The sequence below is a fragment of the Corvus moneduloides genome, chromosome 27, assembly GCF_009650955.1.
Source record: "Corvus moneduloides isolate bCorMon1 chromosome 27, bCorMon1.pri, whole genome shotgun sequence".
Taxonomy (NCBI): Eukaryota; Metazoa; Chordata; class Aves; order Passeriformes; family Corvidae; genus Corvus; species Corvus moneduloides.
In genome coordinates this window covers 800,682-820,700 of record NC_045502.1, presented here as the reverse complement: position 1 = coordinate 820,700, position 20,019 = coordinate 800,682, and the positions used below count along the sequence as shown (strand labels likewise).

Genomic DNA, 20,019 nt, shown 5'->3' with positions numbered 1-20,019 from the left:
CAACCCAAACCATTCCAGAATTCCATGGTTCAGCTCAGGAACAGGCTGCTCTGAGGGGTGGCTAAGACAGGAGCAGGAGGTGGCTGAAGCAGCTCTGGGGTGCTCAGAGGAGCGGTTTTGGGGTGCCAGGGAGGGCTGAGCTCTGTGGTGTGACCACAGCGTTGAGCTGCACTGCAGGGCTTTGGGCTCAAGCAGAGTTTCCGTTCTGGAGGAGGGGACAGGGCCGCGTGACATCCTGCCCGTGACACTGCGGGTGGGAAAGGGCTGCTCCGGGCTGCCAGAGAGAACCAGGCTGAAGGGAAAAAGGATCACACCGTGTGAGCCCGTGGAGCTCCTTTAGCTGCCTGCAGATATTTCTGAGAGCTAAACCTGGTGCTTAATCCAGGGCTCGCTCGGGGCCCTCTGCTCGGGCTACAGCAGAAATGGAGCCCATCGAGGAGTCTGGGGCCAGAGCAGGGTTTTGGGTTAATCTCCTCAGGCTGGGGGAACATCCTGGGCTGCTCTGCTGTGAAATTCCACACTGTCACATTCTCTGGACTTTGGGCAGTGGAATCTGTGAGCTGGGGATCTCTGAGCTGGTTCCAGTCACTGCCCAAAGCAGCAGAGTCGTTTTTCAGCTGTGATTAACCCAGATCAGCCCAGCGAGCTCCACCCTGGCCGTGCTGTGACCGAGCACCCAGCGCAGCCTCCACCTCCTTCCTTTCCTCAGTTTGTGTTACAACACTAAAAACAAATCCCCTTTGCAGGTGGCTCAGGGGCTCCTGGGCACAATGCTGGGCTGGGAATCACAACAGGAACCAGTGGCCACGTCCTTGTTCATCCCCTTGCGCTTCCCCTGCCGCTGTTCCTGCTTCTGCTCGGGGCAACTTCCCTCTTCACGAGGCCTGGGCTTTCCCAGTGTGGGGGGAGACAGGGGCTGGAGCCTCCAGCAGCCCTTGGGAGCCCCCTGCCCGCTCCTGGGGGTGTTTGTAACAGCCCTGCCTGATCCTCCTGCGCCTCGAGAGCCACAGCTCGGCCCAGCCCCAGCCCAGGCTGCTCTGGGCATGCACAGCCTGTTCTGGGGTGGAAAACCAGCACGAACCAGGATACGCTCGCTGTTGTGAGCAGGGATTTTGCTTGATCCACTGCTCCTGGTGGGTTCTGTGTCCACATCCCACCTTTGCCCAGGGAAGCTGTGGCTGCCCCATCCCTGGGGGTGTCCAAGGCCAGGTTGGATGTGGCTTGGAGCAGCCTGGGACAGTGGAAGGTGTCCCTGCCATGGCAGGGGTGGCACTGGATGGGCTTTAAGGTCCCTTCCAACCCAAACCATTCCATGGTTCTAAAATCCCTTGGTCCTCACCGCTCCGATTACTATGGCCTTTCCTCCAGGAGCTGCCTCATTTCATCCCCATTTGGCTTTCACCGCTGCAAAAGCCTTCAATCAGCCGTGGGCACCTCTCAGCAATTAACAGGAGAAATCAAAGACCCCGGTGCCATCAGGGGATGCACAGACGTTACCCTGAGCTCACATCTGAGCTCCGCTCTGCCCCTGAGCAGAACATTCCCCGCAGCTCCGAGCGGGGCTGCTCCTCCTCGGAGCAGTGTTCAGAGCACCAGGAGGACACCGGGTGTTTCTGACACCACTTCCTCAAAGGCACCGAGCGCCGCGTGGGGAGCAGCCCCGGGCTGGGCTGGGTGTCCCCATCAGCCAGGACAGGGACAAGGAGGGGAGCAAATCCGGCATCACCTGCGAGCATTGCCGGGGAAGCCGGGCCAGAGCTTTGCAGGAAAGCAGGGCAGGAAAGTACTTTTATGGGGTTGCTCACAGCTGCTCTCGGAGGCAGGAAGTTCGCTGGCAAATCAACCCTCGCCGAGCTGCTGCTCTTTGCGGGGGGATCGACCCCGGGCGCGGGATCCCCACGGGACCACCAGGGTTTGGTTCCAGCCCATCTCCTAAGCAAGCTCACCTTGGGGGGAAAAAAAAAAAAAAAGCCCTTCCTGATCCAGAATGTCACTCAAGCTGCCACGGAACTGGGATTTCAACCTGAAAATGGATGCTGCAAAAATAGGTACGGTGACCGTTCCTTTGTGCCCTTCTGTGTCCGCTTCGGTGCCCGGGGCGGGGCAGGGGCTGGGGGTCTCTGTGGCCAAGCCCGGTTGAGATTTTGGCTCCGGCCTCAGTGGAGGGACCTGGCCCTCAAGTGCCACTTTTGAGAGAGAGCAGACGATTTGCAAATGATTTGCAAGAAGTGATTTACAGAGTTGTCACCGAGGGATGCTGCGGGAGCAGGGGGACAGGGGGACAGGGGGACAGGGCTGCTGCCCCCCAAAATCCAGCTTTGGGAGGCTTGAAACCACACAGGGCCCGTTCTGGTGGCACAAACCCTGCAGGAGGTGAGGCTCAGGCTGAGCCACGTTGGCATGGCCCAGGCTGGAGGAAACAATCTCGCCCTGGCTCAGGTGTCTCGGTGCCTCTGACATCAGTGGTTTCCTCTCGGGGTGGCGAGGAGCCCTCGGACTCCCAGGGCCGTGGGATAGCCTCACCCTGTGATTTCCTGACCCACCTCCCACCCCTGCCCAGGCTTTGCAGGGCTCTCACCCACCCTGGGATCCATCTCCAGCACGGAAACCACCGGAGAACACCTTTGGGAAGGAGTGTGGGATCCCTGTGTGGACTCTGAGGGCAAAATACCAGAGCCTGGGTTAGGGTCAGGCAGCCGGGGCAGGGATTTAGGGCTGCAGGAGCCCAGCCTTGTGCATGCTCTGAGGCCCAGGCCCTCCGTGATCCTGGCACTGGTGCCAGAACTTGGCCAGGGCCCGCGCCGGGGCTGGATTTCCCCTGGAGCAGAGGTTGGACCCCGCTGGTCTCTGCCAGGCTCTCCCTCCCCGTGCACTGCAGCAGCCTCCAGGGTTGGCCTGGCTGGGTTTTCCTGCAAAGGCAGCTTGGATTTCTGTCCGAAGCCACTCTGATCAGAGTGGCCAGACCACTCTCTGCACACAAAGCCCCAAATGGGGCCCCCTCTGCCCTTGTCCTGCACCCACACTGTGGCTCCTGTTTTTGGGGAGAGGGCAGCAGCACACGGGCACCTCCCCGTGCTGGAGGTCCCGGGGCTGCAGGAGCAGCGAGGATGTTTTGGAGGAAATGCCCAACCCCAGAGGCCGTTGCCACAGGAAATACTTTTGGGGCACCACCAAAGCTCTGGTGGCTCCTTCCTGCCCTGGGGGAGCGCAGAGAGGGGCAGGGCTGGGTGTGCAGGGACGTGTTGGAGGAGGAGATGGTTCCAAGTGCTGGAGCCAGGGAAAAGCTTTGTCCGCATCCCAAATTCCATCACCACACCTGAGCTGGGTGTGCTGTACTTGTCCAGCTCTGCTGCACGAGGCACAGAATGAACAGAGCTGGACAAGTGAGGGAGGAGCTGCGGCCTCGGTGGTTCTGGTTTTGTGGATGCTGAAAACTTTACGGAAAACAAAGCCAAGGGCCCCGGGGCAGCTCCCTCCCCTCACAAGAAATAAAAACAACAAATGGCTCTTTTGGCCTTCAATGGGCCCAAAGTCCGGGGAGAGCTGCCCTGTGCAGAGTGAAATGGAGCTGTGGGCTCACGAGGGTGCTCATGGGTGTGCAGGAACATGGCTAAGCCAGGACTAAGCCCAGGCTGCACCTCGAGCCTGGGGCTGATGCTCAGGGAAGGGGACTCCAGGGGATCCCTCTGTGCCCAGAGTCCTGGTGGGGCTGGGAAGGGCTGCAAGGAGGGAGAGAATAAATCTCATTTCCAGCAAGGACGGACAAGTCAAGCTCAAGGCTGAGAGCAGGAGGAGCCCCAGGCAGCAGCCAGCGCCTTTTCCCTCAGCAGAGCCCTGATGCAGTGCTGGGCTTTGGGGGAGGTTGATATCCCCCCAGAAAAGATAGCAAACCATTGGATTTTTCCTAAAACCCCACAGTTTCTCCTTCCAAACCTTGTGCTGCTGCAACATCAGCACGGCTGGGCTCAGCTCTGTGCCCAGCAGGCTCCTCACTCCCAGTGGCTGCTCCAGCCCCGCAGGTCACTCCCCAAAAATCCTCACCCTGAGGGGTCAGGGACAGCCATGGGACATGGAGGAATGTGATTTATGGGGTCCTGAGCACTTTGCTGAGCAAAGAAGCTGCCAGGGCTGGAGGAGCAATTTGGAAACCCCATGTGGGTTTTCCATCAGGGTAATCCCCAGCAGCAGCATTTTTTGGGGGAGCTGGCTGGGAAATCCCTGTGCAATGTCCCTGCTTCCAACCCCATCCTCTTCAGGGCCATCCCGTGGCAGCACACACCAAATGTGCAGCACCCCAGGGTGCTTTGAAGGCTGGATTGGGGATTCACAATCCTTTTTGGCTTTTGGGAGATGATTTGCAGCCTGTGGCAGGTTTGTAGCGGGAGGTGAGCCTGGAGTGCTCTACAGGACAAAGGGAACACCCAGTGGAGTTTCTTTCTCTGGGGGATTTTGGAAGGGGAAGTGGGGACACCCTTGAACTGAACCACTGAAGCCCTGGGTGCCAAGCATTTTCTACCTCAGGAAATCACCAGTGAGGCTGAAGTCCCCCAGAGTCCTGGCCTTATTTGTGCCTTGCAGTCTTAAATGCAAACTCTGCCCAGCTGGGTTGGCTCTGGGGGGCTGCAGTGCCTGGTCCAGAGGCAAAAATCCCATCTGGAAGCGATCCCTCCAAGACTTTTGCTGTCACAGAGGCATTTGGAGATGCCACCAGTCCCTGGCACCAGTGGGGCCATGCAAACAGGTGACAGGGACACTGCTCTGCCCAGTGCTATATCCATGCTGGCATTTTTCCATCCTTGGAGATTTTCCATCCCCGTAAATGTGGGTTCTGCCCCACTGGGAACACCAGGTTCTCCCAGAGCAAAACTGTGACATCCAAACTGTTTGGGTCACTCTGCTGTCGCTGCAGCTTCAGGGAGGGCGCAAAAACCACACACTCCCATTAAAAAAACACCCCCAAAAAGCGCTAATGATTTTGTTCTCACTTGCAAGACAATTCCTCCCACGCAGGAAAAAGGAAGCTCACAGTGGCAGCTACTGCAGCCACTTCCTTTGTAAACTTGGGTCAGTTCTCTCGGCAGGCGCAGGGCCGAGAGCCTCTCCCCGTGTCCCTCTGTCCCCTCTCTCCGTGTCCCTCTCTGTCCCCTCTCCCCGTGTCCCTCTGTCCCCTCTCCCCGTGTCCCTCTCTGTCCCCTCTCCCCGTGTCCCTCTGTCCCCTCTCCCCGTGTCCCTCTGTCCCCTCTCTCCGTGTCCCTCTCTGTCCCCTCTCTCCGTGTCCCTCTGTCCCCTCTCTCCGTGTCCCTCTCTGTCCCCTCTCCCCGTGTCCCTCTGTCCCCACTCCCCGTGTCCCTCTCTGTCCCCTCTCCCCGTGTCCCTCTGTCCCCTCTCTCCGTGTCCCTCTCTGTCCCCATTCCCCGTGTCCCTCTGTCCCCTCTCTCCGTGTCCCTCTGTCCCCACTCCCCGTGTCCCTCTGTCCCCACTCCCCGTGTCCCTCTCTGTCCCCTCTCTCCGTGTCCCTCTGTCCCCACTCCCCGTGTCCCTCTCTGTCCCCTCTCTCCGTGTCCCTCTCTGTCCCCTCTCTCCGTGTCCCTCTGTCCCCACTCCCCGTGTCCCTCTGTCCCCACTCCCCGTGTCCCTCTGTCCCCTCTCTCCGTGTCCCTCTGTCCCCTCTCTCCGTGTCCCTCTGTCCCCACTCCCCGTGTCCCTCTCTGTCCCCTCTCTCCGCGTCCCTCTGTCCCCACTCCCCGTGTCCCTCTGTCCCCTCTCTCCGTGTCCCTCTGTCCCCACTCCCCGTGTCCCTCTGTCCCCACTCCCCGTGTCCCTCTCTGTCCCCTCTCTCCGTGTCCCTCTGTCCCCACTCCCCGTGTCCCTCTCTGTCCCCACTCCCCGTGTCCCTCTGTCCCCACAGCCCGCTCCCGGAGCGTGATGAGCGGGGACCCCGCGGGCGCCCGGCCGGGCTCCCCCAGCGCCCTGGAGCGGCCCCTGAAGCTGGGCTGGCTGAAGAAGCAGCGCTCCATCGTCAAGAACTGGCAGCACCGCTACTTCGTGCTCAAGGGACAGCAGCTCTACTACTACAAGGACGAGGACGATGCCAAGCCGCAGGTAGGGCGAGGCTACTGGGCTGTGCTGGTCCTTGATCTCCCCCGTGCTGGGAATTGGGGCTCAGGGAGTTGGGGTTGTCCAGCCTGGAGAGGAGAAACTTCGGGGTGATTTAATTGTGGCCTGAAGGGAGCCCAAAAGAAAGATGGAGAGACTTTTACAAGGGCAAGGGGCAATGGCTTCCCACTGCCGGGGGCAGGGATGGATGGGATATTGGGAAGGAATTCCTCCCTGGGAGGGTGGGCAGGCCCTGGCACAGGGTGCCCAGAGCAGCTGTGGCTGCCCCTGGATCCCTGGCAGTGCTCAAGGCCAGGTTGGACGGGGCTTGGAGCAGCCTGGGACAGTGGGAGGTGTCCCTGCCCATGGCAGGGGGTGGAACAAGATGATCTTTGAGGTCCCTTCCCACCCAAACCATTCCAGAATTCCATGATTCCATGAAATGGTTTGGGGTGGGTCTGGAGTCGGGTATTAAAGGAGTTTTCTGCCTCTGGGCAGTATCAGAGATGAACAGTCCTGATCAGGAACTTCATGGAAGCATTTCAGTTCCTCAGGTGCCTGCAAGCCCTGCTGGGGGCTGGGACCCCCTGAGCCCCAGCACTGGGGAGCTGGGAAAGCCCAGTCCAGTCCCCAGCTGGGAGCTGTCACCATTTCCCAGGAGAAACAGGCTGGGGAGGAGAGCTCGGCTCTCCTTCCAGGACAGCAGTGAGGGCACGAGGAGTGGGAGCTCTGAGAGAGGTTCTGTCCTTGCTCTGGTGGGAAAGGCACCTGGCAGGACACTTTTAGGGAAAATCAGCGGGATTTTCAGCACAGCCTGAGGGTGAGGGTCAGCCCAAGCCAGGCCTTGGCAGGGCTGAGGGCTCGGCAGATGGCAGGGAAGGGCAGCTGCTTCCTCAGGACTCCTGCCACAGGAGAGGCAGCTGGAAGGGAAGGAAATTCCTCTCTCTCTGGCCAGTGCACTTGCCTGGAAGAAATCAGGTGGTTTTTCAATTATTTTATTTTATTTATTTTATTTCCCCACCATTTTCTCCATACTGTAACTCACTTCTAGAGTATCCACCACCTTTTCCTCCTTTGGAGAAATTCCAGGGAAAAGTCCCCACTGCCAGAAAGGCTGCTCCCTCTACAAAGCGTTACCAGCAGCAAAACTCCTCTGGGGATAGAAAACACCCCCGGGGGAAGGTGATCCGTGGATCCTCGGGGTGGGAGCAGCAGGCTGAGCCCGGTGGGATCCAGGTCCCTTTTCTGGCTCTGCCCTGTTCCGGGGTGCTGGGGAGGAGCTGGAAATGGGATGTGGGAACAGAAAGTGCTGTGAAAACCTTCCCATGGCAGCTCTGCCCTGCCGCTGCTGCACCACCCCAGCATCCAGCCCCGTGGGTCCCAGCAGGGATCCCGATGGAAGCAGCTGGGCTCCAGGAGCTCGGTGGCTTCTAGGAGGCTGAAATTGCTGAGAAATTTCATTTTAGAGGCGCAGGCTCATTTCCTGCCCGGGGAGGCCTCCAGGGCTGAGTCACCCCAATCCCTCTGCCAGCCCCCACAGCCAGGGAAAGGAAGGTCCCCAGAAATGGCTGTTTTCCACTTTATTTGTTAATTTTCCATCCCTTTTCTTCTTTTTCTCTCCTCCTCTCCTGCCGGCTTAGGGCTGCCTTTTGGGTTTAAGTGATGCTGTGTTCAAGGAACAGTTTTCCTACCCCTGCCCAGCAGAAACAGGATGTTCTGGGGTTTTCCCAAGTCCATTCTCCTTCGTTTTCTCTTCTTCCACTCCCAACAAGGGCCGAAAGAACATGAGAAGTGAGAAAAAGATAGGAAAGAGCAAAAGAACCATTTTCTCATTCTGAGAATCACTTCATTGGAAAAATTGGCATTTAAGAAGTGGCTCTTGTTTGAAAAGTCACTGTAGTTTATCTACACAAATACACCTCTATGAAATATATCTCCTGCAGGGTGTTTGAGGGCAGGACCCCCACCCTCAGTGGCACTGTGGCCTCGCACAGGTGGCACACAGGGGTTTGCTCTGCTCTGTCCTAGGGCTGCCTGTCTCTCCAGGGGAGCACCATCAAGGTGGTGGCCACTAACCCAGAGGAAGGAGGGAAATTCATCTTTGAAATCATCCCAGGTGAGGATGCCTCACTCCTCCTCCTTGCACGCTTTTGGGGGCGTTGACTACCCAAAATCACTCAGGCAAGTCCTTTCCCAGTCCTTGTGCTCCCACTCCCACTTCTTTCCGAGGTTCCCGGAGCTCTGTTTCATGGGAAAATGAATTTCTTGCTTTCACCCAGGGCTGGAGCAAGGCCCTGTGTCGGTGCCCATGTCCCATGGTGAGGAGAAGCTCTGCCAGGCTGCAGCTGCAGCAGTTTCTGTTCCCTTCTTGCAGATCTCCAAGTGCAAAATGTCCGAGCTCCGCTTCCCCTGCAGCCAGCGGAGCTTTAATGGGGAAATTTGGAGCCAAAAGCGTTTGACGAAGAAAACAACACAAATGTGCCTTTTCTCCTCCAATCCTCTCCTTAAATGTGTTGTTTTTGCAGGGGTGGCTGGAGAGCAGAGCCGGGCAGGGCAGGACAGCTGTGTGCTCATGGCCAGCTCCCATGCGGAGATGGAGGAGTGGGTGAAATCCATCCGGAGGGCGCTGGGGTCGGCCTCAGGAGGTAAAAGGGAGCAGGGACAGCTCCTGGAGGGAGGATCTCCCACTGCCCTGGGGCCTGCAGCACTTTGGGGTGAGGGGTTCAAAGCTGGGCTCAGAAATCCCTGGAAAACGAGGCTGGGACGTGTCGCTTATGACTCCCTTGGGAGCTGCTCCAGGAGCAGCCCCGGCGCTGGGGCTGCTGCAAACACGGGCAGTGGTGAGGAAAGCCAGGCCTGAGCAAACATTTCTGGCCTGCCTTCATCTTCTTTTATCAACTTCCTCCTGGGCTTTTTGACCCTGGAAGTGTTCTTGAAAACAGCTCCCATTCAGGGATAAAGCCTTGGAAAATGTGGTTCTCCACCTGCCAGTTTCCTCGCTCTGCTTTTCCCCTGGCTTTTCTTGCTCAGCCCATCCTTTCTGCCCCCGTTTGCTCTCAGCCTGCCTGGGTCACACCCTCACCCTCCTCACACCCAGGCATGAACCTGTGCCAGGGCCTCAGCACCCTCCCAGGGAACAATTGCTTCCCAGTATTCCATCCATTCCATTCCCAGTGGGAAGCCGTTCCCTGTGTCCTGTCCCTCCATCCCCTGTCCCCAGTCCCTCTGCAGCTCTCCTGGAGCCCCTTCAGGCCCTGCAAGGGGCTCTGAGCTCTCCCTGGATCCTTCCCTTCTCCAGGTGAGCACCCCCAGCTCTCCCAGCCTGTCCCAGCTGGTTTTCCTCTGCATCCCTGGGCTTTTCTGCCTCCGAACGGGAGCAGGCTGTGCCCTGGGGGAGGCAGCATCACCCAGCTGAACGGAGGATTGAGCCAGGAATTTCCAGGGCATTGTCCCAGCTGGCTCTAATATTTAATAACGGCTCTGCCTCTGATCCTTTTTAAACTTAGGAGGCTGTTGGTCTCTTCCAGGTAAATTAAGTGACTTTATAGGAAAGAAAATGTAAATTTATAGCAGCACAGAGGGCCCTGAGGACAGCAGAGAAGTCAGGGACTGTGGAGCTGCATTTTATGTCAATACACAGGTTAGCAGATCCCAAAACTCCCAAAACTTGAGGTTTTTTGTCTTCAGTGTAAACTGAGGCAACAGGAGCTTTTAGAGCAACCCCTGCATGGGGGAGGTTTTGGCAGAGCCCACCTGGGAGCAGCCCTGTGGCCCAGGTCCTGTGAGCTTGTTGCACACCAAGAAGCAGAAAAGCTGCAGAGAGTGAAGAAACAGCAAAAGCATCTCCAAAATCTCGGTGTGGTTTTGCAGGGTTGGTTGTCACTCCCACGGCATCACAGCACCCTGGGAAGGTGTCTCCAGACCAACAAATCTGCAGTGAAATCACCAGTTCAGTATCAGCTACCACAGCACAGAGGCCAAAAAAAGAGAGACATTTGCTCCTCGTGTGCACGGTGACAGGTTTATGTTCATTATTTAAAAGTGTGAGTGACAAATGAAACAGCCCCATGCCCAGGCAGGTGCTGACAAGCCCTGTGGTTCCAGCTGAGGGTGTTTACCTGCATTTCCCTGCTCTGGAGGATGCAGGGGAATGATTTCAGCCTTCAGAGCACAAGGGGAACACACCACGGGCACTGCTAGGGCAGAAGTATGGCAGAGGACCAGGGGACCCTTTGCCATTGATATTCCAGAGCCTGCTGGAGCTGGGAGTTGCCTGCTCTTGCCATGCCCCAGGCTCCGAGGAGGAGCTGCTGCCTGCCCCCCGTCAGGTGCTGCTTCTGCCGCGGCTTCAGGAGGAAAAAGGCAGTTTTGCTCCGAAGGAAAGGTACCATCCCCTTGGAGCACAGCTGGCCCCAGCACAGGGGAAGGTCAGGAGAGGGGAGGGGGAAGAAAAGCGATGGGATCAGGAAGAATTCCAGCTCCAAATCCCTGCAAGGATCTTTTCTGGTTTCTTGGTTGTCTCCTGTGCTTTCTCAGCTTTGTGGGATGAGCTTCCTTCCCTCCCTGTGCCCTGTCCCTGTCTCGCTCTGGATCAGCATCCTGCTCACAGGCAGCAAACCCCAAGGCTTGCTTTCAGTCATTTGGAGAACTGTCAATTACTGGAGGAGGAACAAGGTTTTATTTTGCTGTTATTTCCTCGGGGAAGGCTCTGGTTTCTGCAGAACTTTGTTTCTGCTGAGGAGATTGCAGGGTTCTGGTGCCTGGCAGAGCAGCAGCTCCTGCTGGGGCAGGTGAGGTGTCCCCAGCGGAGCTTTGGGGTTCCTGCTCTGACCTCGTGCCCTGTCCCCAGCGGTGTTCGGGCAGCACCTGGCAGAGACCATGGCCTACGAGCAGAAATTCGGGCAGCACCAGGTGCCCATCCTGGTGCAGAAAAGCGCCGAGTTCATCCGGGAGCATGGAGTGAGTGAGGAGGGAATCTTCCGCCTGCCCGGCCAGGACAACCTGGTCAGACAGCTCCGGGACGCCTTCGACGCCGGGGAGAGGCCCTCGTTCGACAGGTAACGCTGATTCCCCCTCTCCCACTGCCAAATTCCAGGGAAAAGCAGCCAGTCCAACCCCCAGAGCCCAGCAGTGCCCTCCAGAACCCTCCAGAAGGGCTTGAGGAGGAGAGAGGGTTCAGCAGTAACCACAAACACACAACCAGAGGGTGCTGAGATAAGATTCCTGGAAAGAAAGGAAAGCGTTTGGGAAAATCCCGGCCACACACAGCAATTATGGTTTGGAGCAGCCAAGGAAGGAGCAAAGGGAAGAGCTTGGCCCATCAGCTGAGGGCTTTGAGAAAGGAGAGCAAGGGCAGGGTCCCAGACAAGCCCAGAGGATGCTCTCATACACCCAGCAGAAGTTGTTCCTTTCCCTGCCGTGGTATTCTCCTCCTGATGCTTTTCCCTACAGCATCACACAGAGATGGGAGAGATTTTGGGAGATTTTTGCTGCTGCAAAGCTGTGCCCCCCTGCTCCCCCTTCTCTGCAGGGCCAGGAGGAAACGGAGAATTCCCTAAATCTGGGAGAGCTGCCTGTCCCTGCTCGTAGGTCTCAGAGAGGCTTTGGAGAGAGACCTTTGCAGCTGCTGCCTCTGCCATGCCCTGTGAAAAATGAGAGCAGGAGGGGAACTCCCCCTCTTTCTGGTGCCTCCCTTTCTCCAGGGGTTTTCTGTCCTGTCCCCCCTGATCCCTTGATTTTGGCCCCAGTGGCACAAGGCATGGCCCACCCTGCCCTGCTCACCTGTGCTGCTCCAGGGTTTTTCCCCCCAGTTTGTGCTGGTGAGAGCCACAGCCCCGGAGCTGGGACTGAGGAAAAGTGGGTCCTGCCTTTGCACGGCACTTCAGGTGAGGATTTCAGCTCAATTCCTGCCCTGCCCTGTGCACCAGGCCCGAGACAAGGAGTGCCCAGGGTGCTGCTGTGTGTGAAGGTGACACTGGCCATGGAATTTGGGAGCTGCCCTGAGAGCCACCAAGGCCTGGGATGCTCGAGGAAAGGGAGCCCCCAAACCCAGGAGCTCCCCTGGATTTTTGTGCAAAGCCCATCTTGCCTAAGCATTGTGCAGGAGCCCCGTCTCTCTGCTCACAGGCCTGTCCCTAACCACAAAACTTCCCCCGTTTTTGTTGAGCTTTGTTAGGAAAACCCCATCACTTTCCCCTAAATCCCCCGGCCGGGCAGAGCCGGATGGAGCGAAGCAGCTGAGTATTTCCTGGGCACTGAGCCCTGCTCGGAGCTTTCCTGTTGGAACCTGTGCAGGGCCATGGGAAGGTGAAACCTTTAATGTTTGCAGCCCTGTTTTGCAACGGGGCACGGCCGGGGAGCTCAGCCCTCCCTGGGATGTTCCCCGTGTGCTGCAGGGCTTGGGATGAGCATGGCCAGGGTGGTCTCAGGGTGACTGCAACCCCCTGGCACCCCAAGCAAAACATTTTCTCAGTGAGGAGGAAGGCAGATAATGGGGTTTGCAGTGACCTGAGAGCAGCGAGGTGCTGGCTCGACCTTCAGTGCCATCCTTGCTGCCTGTCTGGGTTTTCAGGGGAGCACTTACACACACTCAGCCACGGCAGGGTGGAGTGGGGAGCGTTAGAAAGCTGCTGGTGCAGTCCAGGCACCCAGCATGCCCAGTGGGGTGTACTGGTAGGTCCTACAAAAACGCAGCTCTGAAAACGTCCCTCTGTGTTTATGTGTGCTCGTAAAAATAATAGTATTTTACAACCCCCACCAATTCTAAAAATAACTGACCTGAGGGGGTTTTGTTTGAAGTTTATAAGAGTTTAGCGACTTCAAGGTAGGTCAGAATAGAGGCTCATGATCTTGACAGTGTCCCTTTGACAGAATGTAAATACAAGGGCTGCAAAGCTGCAAACACCTGTCCCGGCAGAGCAGCCCCAGTAACTGCTGCTGCTCTGAGATCCCAGGGAGGCTCCGCCAGCTCCACGCTGGGGAGTGTGGCCGGGCAGGGGAGGATCTGCACGCGGACCCCCCACGGGAGCCCAGCACGGGCTGGGACGGCTTTGCTTGGAATGGGAGACGGGAGAAGGGTTTTGCTTGGAACGGGAGATGGGAGAAGGATTTAGCTCCCTTCTCCTTGATTTCCACCCCTTCGAATGCAGTGACAAGGACCAGGGTGGTGCTCCAGAAATGCAGCTCCCACTCATTCAGTAACGTGGCTCTGCAGCCGTCCAGTGGGTGAGGAAAAGTGACTTTAGGTTCACAAAGCAAAGGAGGGAGATTGAGGCAACACAAGAGCCTGTGTCGTGCCAGGGACAGCTGCTGTTGGGTTTGGCTCCTGCTGTGCCCAGACCTGGGCCTGGGTGATGGGGCAGCCCGGAGCAGGGACTGCCTGCCAGGGCCCAGCATTTCCGAGGGCAGGGCAGCTGGGTAGAGCTGAGACCGTGGCTTTGTGCTTGCTCGAAACTCGGCTTCGGGAGGAGGCAGGAGCCCTCGAAGTGAATTCCCTGCTATCCCAGCTCAGCCCAGGGGTGGACACTGGGACCTGCCACCCTCAAGGTGGGGAAAATCTCCACCAAGCCTTTATTCTGCTGCCAGCTGGGGCCATTCCCTGGCTGTGGGTTCCCCCAGGTTGCTCTTGCCTCCTGTTGACATCTCTCTGTCTCCACACCTGCCCACAGAGCTCAAACAGAGCCTTGTGGGGGTTTGCTGACCTGCTGGGCCTGACTTTCCCTGAGTGGCTTCTTTGCACTTTGCAGGGACACCGATGTCCACACCGTGGCCTCCCTGTTCAAGCTCTACCTGCGGGAGCTCCCGGAGCCCGTGGTGCCCTGGCTGCAGTACGAGGATTTCCTGCTCTGTGGGAAGGCTCTGGAAGCTGATGAGACAAAGGTAGAGATGCTTTTGTTTTCAGTTTCCGTGCCAGGGCGCACAGCAGTGCCAGCCACTGAGCTTTGGAGTCTGGGGAGGGAAAAAAGAAGGAAAAAAATGAAAAAGAAAAAACTCTCCCGAAGCCAGTGGGGTTTCCCAGCTTGACCACATGGGTTTGTGAATGTTAAAGCTTAAATTTCTGCTCAGCACCTCTTTTTGTGGAGCCCTTGGCAGCAAACAGCCAGTGTGAGAACCAGGATGGAAGGAAGCCCAACACTCCTGAGCTGAGCATGGGGTTGGCAAAGGGCCCTGGGGGACACCAAGGAGGGGAGTGGGGATTTGGGAGAGGGAGAAGTGCGGAACAGATGGGAATTGTCTTTTCCTAATATGTAATTTGGTGGAAAAGAAGCCTCCCTTTGCAAAACAAGCCACTATAGGAACAGGAATGGCACCGTTCCTATACACGGGACCAAGGAATCCCAGAGTGGTTGGGGTTGGAAGGGACCTCAAAGCCCATCCAGTTCCACCATCCCACCTTCCACAGCCCAGGTTACCCAGAGCTCCATCCAACCTGGCCTTGGACACTTCCAGGGATGGGGAAATACACAAAACAGTGATGGAAAATGCCAAGAGAATCAGAGTCATGGAATCCACGAGGTTGGAAAAGATCCCCAAGACCATCAGCCATGACCCAGCAGCACCCCCATGGGCACCACTAACCCCTGTCCCCAGTGCCACGTCCACGTGTGTTTGGAACACTCCCAGGGATGGGGACTCCACTGCCACCCTGGGACTGGTGGAGTCCCCAGGAGGAGACCCCCAAAGGCACGGATGGAGTGACCAAAGCTGTTCTTGGCCCAGATGTGCCTGTGAATCCTCCTGGAGCTGTTTCTTACCTCGCATTTAGGGCCACCAGGAGCTCGTGAAGCAGCTGTCCCTCCTCCCCAGAGACAACTACAACCTCCTCAGCTACATCTGCAGGTCAGTGCTCTGCACAAGGCATGGACAGCTCAGGTTTGGTGTTGGGGAGCAGAAACGTCATCCCAAAGGATGACTCCTCTAGACAGAGCCTGCTTAAGCTGTGCTTTGGTTGCCTTTGAGTCACCAGATCCCGATTTTTGTAGAGGAGAATTTCAGCCCCGGGGATAAACCCCCTGACAATGTCTGAGCATAAATCACCACCCTCAGACTCACTGATAAATCCCTGAGAGTTAAAACCAGGTGTAGTTTTCCTGGACATAAACATTGTGCACCAAAACTTCCAGGTTTCACCCAGCCTGGGTGGTTTTTCTCCAGTTGGAGATCTGATGGGGGGATTCCCTTCCTTTCTGATTTGTTTTTGAGGGGAGCAGCTCCTCACATGATGGTTTTTATTCTGGTACCAGTAAGACCCAGCTCCAGTTCTAAGGCCAAGTGTTTCTGTTCCTGTGACTGAGAGGAAGAGCTGGGAGGATGAACCAGGATTTTATATCAGTGGGGCTTTTTGCACTCTTCCACCTCTGATGGGAAATATTTGCTCTCCAATTCTGGCAGGTTTCTCTATGAAATCCAACTCAACTCCAGCATCAACAAGATGAGTGTGGATAACCTGGCAACAGTGATTGGAGTGAACCTCATCAGACCCAAGATAGAGGACCCTGCAATTATCATGAGAGGTAAAAGGGACTGCTGGAATCATTGGCACAGGAACTCCTGGCATGCTGAAATACTGAGTTGCATCCACAGCCTTGAAATGAATGATTTTCTGTGGTGGAGCTGTGGATATAAGCCAGAAGCGTGCCTGGGCACAGCGAGTACAGCAGGGCAGAGTCAAGCCCTGTGTTTGTTAGGCTCTAAAGGTGTTTGTGGTGACAAAACCCCCTCAGGAATTACACTGCATGCTCCCTTCATGGAGTTCAGCCCATTCAGGAATTTGGTGAGATCATCTCTGTGCTGCTTGGAGCAGGGAGGTGTAAAATCCTTCTCCAGGGAACAGAGGAAACTCAAAGAAATGAGGGTACTCACCTACTTTTACTCACTGCATTTACTTTATTTGGCTTTGTGATCCTTCTCCTTGTTTTCTCCTCCATCTCCATTTTAGACACCAGAAAGACCAGGCAGGAAATCCAAGTGGTGGAAGGGATCCTGTGGCACTGGGTTTGCCCCTGACAATCTCTAATTCCTCCAGGCACACCCCAGGTCCAGAAGGTGATGACTGTGATGATCAGTGACCACGAAAAGCTCTTTCCCCCATCCAAGGATGTGCCTCCCTCCCCACCTGCCCAAAAAACCGAGAAGAAAGCTCCTGTCCCTCGCAGCTCCGTGGGCTGGGGAGCTGCAGAGGGCCCCACAGCTCCCAGAGGCTCCATCCAAAGGCAAATGGTAAGGAGGGATCCCCAGGGGAATAACCAATTTATTAAACGTGTGATTAATTGGGACAGGCTCTGACAGGTCAGCGAGCCCTAAAACCACTTTATATAAAGTGCTATTTATAGGTTCAAAAGCTGTATCTGTCATCCCTGGAATATTTACATCAGGAAAATGATGTAGATAAACTTTCCACTTTCCTGTGGAAAATCTGCTGTTCTGGGAAATATGAAAACTCCCAAAGCTTTCTGGCTAAACAGCCGAACACGTGAAACCTTTCCAGCTCAGGCTGGTGAAGGGAAAGCATTGGGTATTAAAGGCTTTTCTCCGAAGGAATCTCTGCAAAAAGTTCTTTTTAATGGTAATCATGGTGCAATTCAAAATAGTTTTCTATGGAAAAGCGAGGCCATTCCTCCAGCAGGCTCGAGTGTGGCCTTTGTAAACCCTGCAGTCACAGCAGCAGCTGTCACCTGTCTGCTCCCAGAGCAGGACGGGCTCTCCCAAAGCCGTGCTCTGTTTTACAGAGGGATCACCCCAATTCCAGCAGCACCCCTGGCCCAGCTGCGAGCTCCAGTGTCCCCGGGGAGGACACAGAGTCCAAAGACACACAGGGAATGTGGAAAACACAGCCAAGGAAAAGAACTCAAACTTTACCTACGAGGAAATCTTTCCTGGCAGCGGCTCCCCCAGGGGAGAAGGGCTGCAAGGAGAAGAACGATGTCTTTGCCAGTGACTTTTGGAAAAGCAGCACGCGCCCCGTGGGCTCTGATGGACACAAGAGAACGTTGTCTCATGATCTCTTTAAGCTGCTCGACCTCCACAGGGCTTCAACCTACGACAATGTTCCCCCCTCCCAGGCAGAGAGTGGGGAAGGCAGCGGCTCCAGCCCCAGCCCTGCCAGCAGCATCTCCGAGAAGGAATTCCTGCCCTGCTTCAGTCCCAGCCACGAGCCAAAGGAACCAGCCAGTCCCACCAGCAGCCCTGCTGAGGACTCCAAACCTGAGCAGGAGAGCAGGGAGTTCCTGCAAAGCATGATCCTCAAGCTGGAAAAAGACCTGGAGGCACAGAGAAATGAGTATGAGGGGCAAATCAAAAGGTAACTGCAGGGAGCTGCTTTCTGCAGAGTGGGAAATGTGCAGCTCATGTGACAGCAAACACTGCACAGATTTATTCACCAGTAGTGTTATGCAGTATACAACAGTGGTGATTAGTGATAAATACAGCATTTACAGGCTGTCTAAAATCAATGTGCTGTGCTGTACGAGCTGTGCTCTCACCACAGTGGGTAATGTTGTGTCATGACAATGTTAATACTCCACAGCTCTTACCACATCATTGCATGGCACTGCAGTGTTCCTGCAGTAATTGCACTGCCATAATTCCTGTTATTACCACAATATTGGACCATTAGACTCTCCAGAAATCACCAGTAGCGTTATTGCACCATTGGTTGTAGCCATCAGCTCCACATATTATATTATATTATATTATATTATATTATATTATATTATATTATATTATATTATATTATATTATATTATTCTTATCCCATTATCAATGCACATGTATCATGGTTATTGATTTATTGCATCAAGTTTTGTGGCCACTGAGGGGCTCAGGACAGCACCTCTGTCTTGTTTTGCTGCTTAATGATGCTGAGGTCAGACTCCCTAAGAGCCAAAGGATTTTCCAGCCCTTTTCCAATCCAATCCTTTCATGCTCTGTCTCCCTTTGCAGCCTCCAGAATGAAAACTATGAAGTCTGGGCCAAAGTGGTGAGGCTGAACCAGGACATTGAGCAGGAGAAGAAGAAGTCTGGGGAGCTGGAGCTGAAGCTGAGGAACGCGGAGCGCTCGCGGGAGGACTTGGAGAAGAAAACCAAGGTGCTTGAGGAGGAGATTAAAAACTTAACTAAATCCACGAGTAAAACTGGTGCCAAAACCAACTAGGAGGAGACACCCAGCTTTGCACAGACACAAAATGCAGCTGCAGGAATGCACAGGAATTGCAGGTTCAGAGCCAGGGGCTTGTATTGCCCAGTGTCCTGCTACTGCCCGCAGGCCGAGTGGGACGAAGGAGACCAGAGCTTAGAGGCCAGTTCATGCTCTGGACCAGGAAATTTCAAAAACATCCTTTAGCTTTTTTGGTGTGTTTATTTCAACTCCTCTTTCAGCTGCTCAGGTTACCTGGAGAACAGGCCAGCACTTCCTGCTGCTCAGTCAGAATGTCTTGCACTCAGAAGGTTGGGTTATGGACATGTGCCTTTATAAAGAAACCAGCAGCGTCCCTCCTCCAGCTGCCTGTCTCCTTGCTGGAGACACCCACATGCAGAACATCCATGGATCCTGGATCTGGGCAGGCAGCGGAGCCCCAGGGCCCGGGAAGGCACAGCCCTGGGTGGTGGAGGTGCTCACATCAGTCACCCAGCTGGTTTGTGCTCTTGTGGGGCAGGACGAGGCTCTGAGATCTCCTGCAGCACCAGGAGATGCTGTGCCAGCCATCCACACCACAGCTCCAGGCAGAAAACCCCAGTGTCACACAAAGCTCTTCAGTTCAGGGGCTGTTCAGGTGTTTTAGGTCACTGCTCCCCACAGCCGGGTGCTCCTAATCCAGCACAGCTGGCAGAGCTTGGAGAGCACTTTCACACACCTATGCTCGGAGCTCTTGGTGCTGGGGGAGTCCATCAGCAGCTCCCAGCACAAAAAATTCTGTTTTCCCTGAGGGACAGACTTCAAAGGAGGACAAATCTGGAGTTATTTACGGCCCCTGCTCCGGTGTTTTGTCATTTCTGAAGTGCAGAACAGGATTTCCTCAGCCAGCCTGTGGAACCCTGGGTTTGCACCCAGCAGTGAGGCCGGGTCTCTCCCCATCACTTGCTGCCATCAGTGCAAAGCCCACCTGGACCCAAAGGTGTCCCTGTGGCTGTTTGTGACCTTTCTGCTTGTCCCCCACCCCTGCCAGAGCCGTCCTTCCAGCAGTACCACGGTGCTGCCGAAGCTTTTGGTGGAGGAAAGAAAAATACCAGGACTCTGGACAGTTTTTTTCTTCTAGAGAAAACCTTTCACTCATTTATTTGGGAAGGGGGAACAGCCCAGCCCAGAGCCTTCATGGGGACGGGAAAGGGAAAACCACAGAGATCTGCAGGAGTTTTCAAGCAGGACCAAGCACATGGCTCTGTGCCAGGCACCGTGAGGGGAATCACAACACTGGGCTCTGGCTACTGAGGACTTGGCTTTGGCAAGGCAGAAGTTCAGCTCCACACAGGCTGCAGAGCTCTGCCAGGGAAAATGAACTTGGGAGAGAAGGGGACACAGAGGAAAATGTGGGAAACAAGGGGAGATGGGAGTGGGAAAAGGTTATTGGAGAATAAAAGTCAGTGTTGAGTATAAAGCACTTGCTGCTCTCAGCCTTGCTGGGGTAGGGGGGACTGGTTTAGCCCTAAAAACTGAGCCCAGACTCAGTCTCAGATTCACTTTGGTGCATTGAGCCCACCTTTGCTCAGCTATGGATATAAAGTCTGGGGAAGGTGCAGAGTTTGTGAAAGCTGAGCTGCATTCGACCTGTAGACCCTGACTCCAGGGGTTTCCTTTCCACAGAATCCCCAGAGACCACACAGCTCCTCCCTGTCGTGCCCACAAACCTTCACACGAGGGAATTGACTGTTCCAGAGGCCCGGGTGGGTCTCCTGCAAAATCCCAGTGCCTTCCCAAGGACCCACGGC

At 55.7% G+C, this 20,019-nt stretch overlaps 1 protein-coding gene across 1 annotated transcript; it reads left to right on the top strand.

Annotated features, from left to right (window-relative positions):
• The first annotated feature begins 1,987 nt into the window (after positions 1-1,987).
• ARHGAP25 (Rho GTPase activating protein 25) lies at positions 1,988-19,691 on the top strand. Its single transcript, XM_032092086.1, has 11 exons — positions 1,988-2,048; positions 5,909-6,102; positions 8,125-8,212; positions 8,622-8,741; positions 10,946-11,153; positions 13,842-13,974; positions 14,861-14,934; positions 15,487-15,608; positions 16,121-16,314; positions 16,824-17,395; positions 18,037-19,691. The coding sequence occupies exons 1-11, from the start codon at positions 1,988-1,990 to the stop codon at positions 18,245-18,247; spliced, it is 1,977 nt and encodes a 658-aa protein (XP_031947977.1). The 3' UTR covers positions 18,248-19,691.
• Positions 19,692-20,019: the final 328 nt, after the last annotated feature.

Bases quoted from the DNA above. Each gene is read 5' to 3' on its own strand.
- ARHGAP25 (XM_032092086.1), top strand. From the start codon at position 1,988: ATGTCACTCAAGCTGCCACGGAACTGGGATTTCAACCTGAAAATGGAT. The intron at 13,975-14,860 runs GTAGAGATGCTT...CCTCGCATTTAG, and splicing joins TGGAAGCTGATGAGACAAAG to GGCCACCAGGAGCTCGTGAA. The intron at 17,396-18,036 runs GTAACTGCAGGG...CTCCCTTTGCAG, and splicing joins TATGAGGGGCAAATCAAAAG to CCTCCAGAATGAAAACTATG.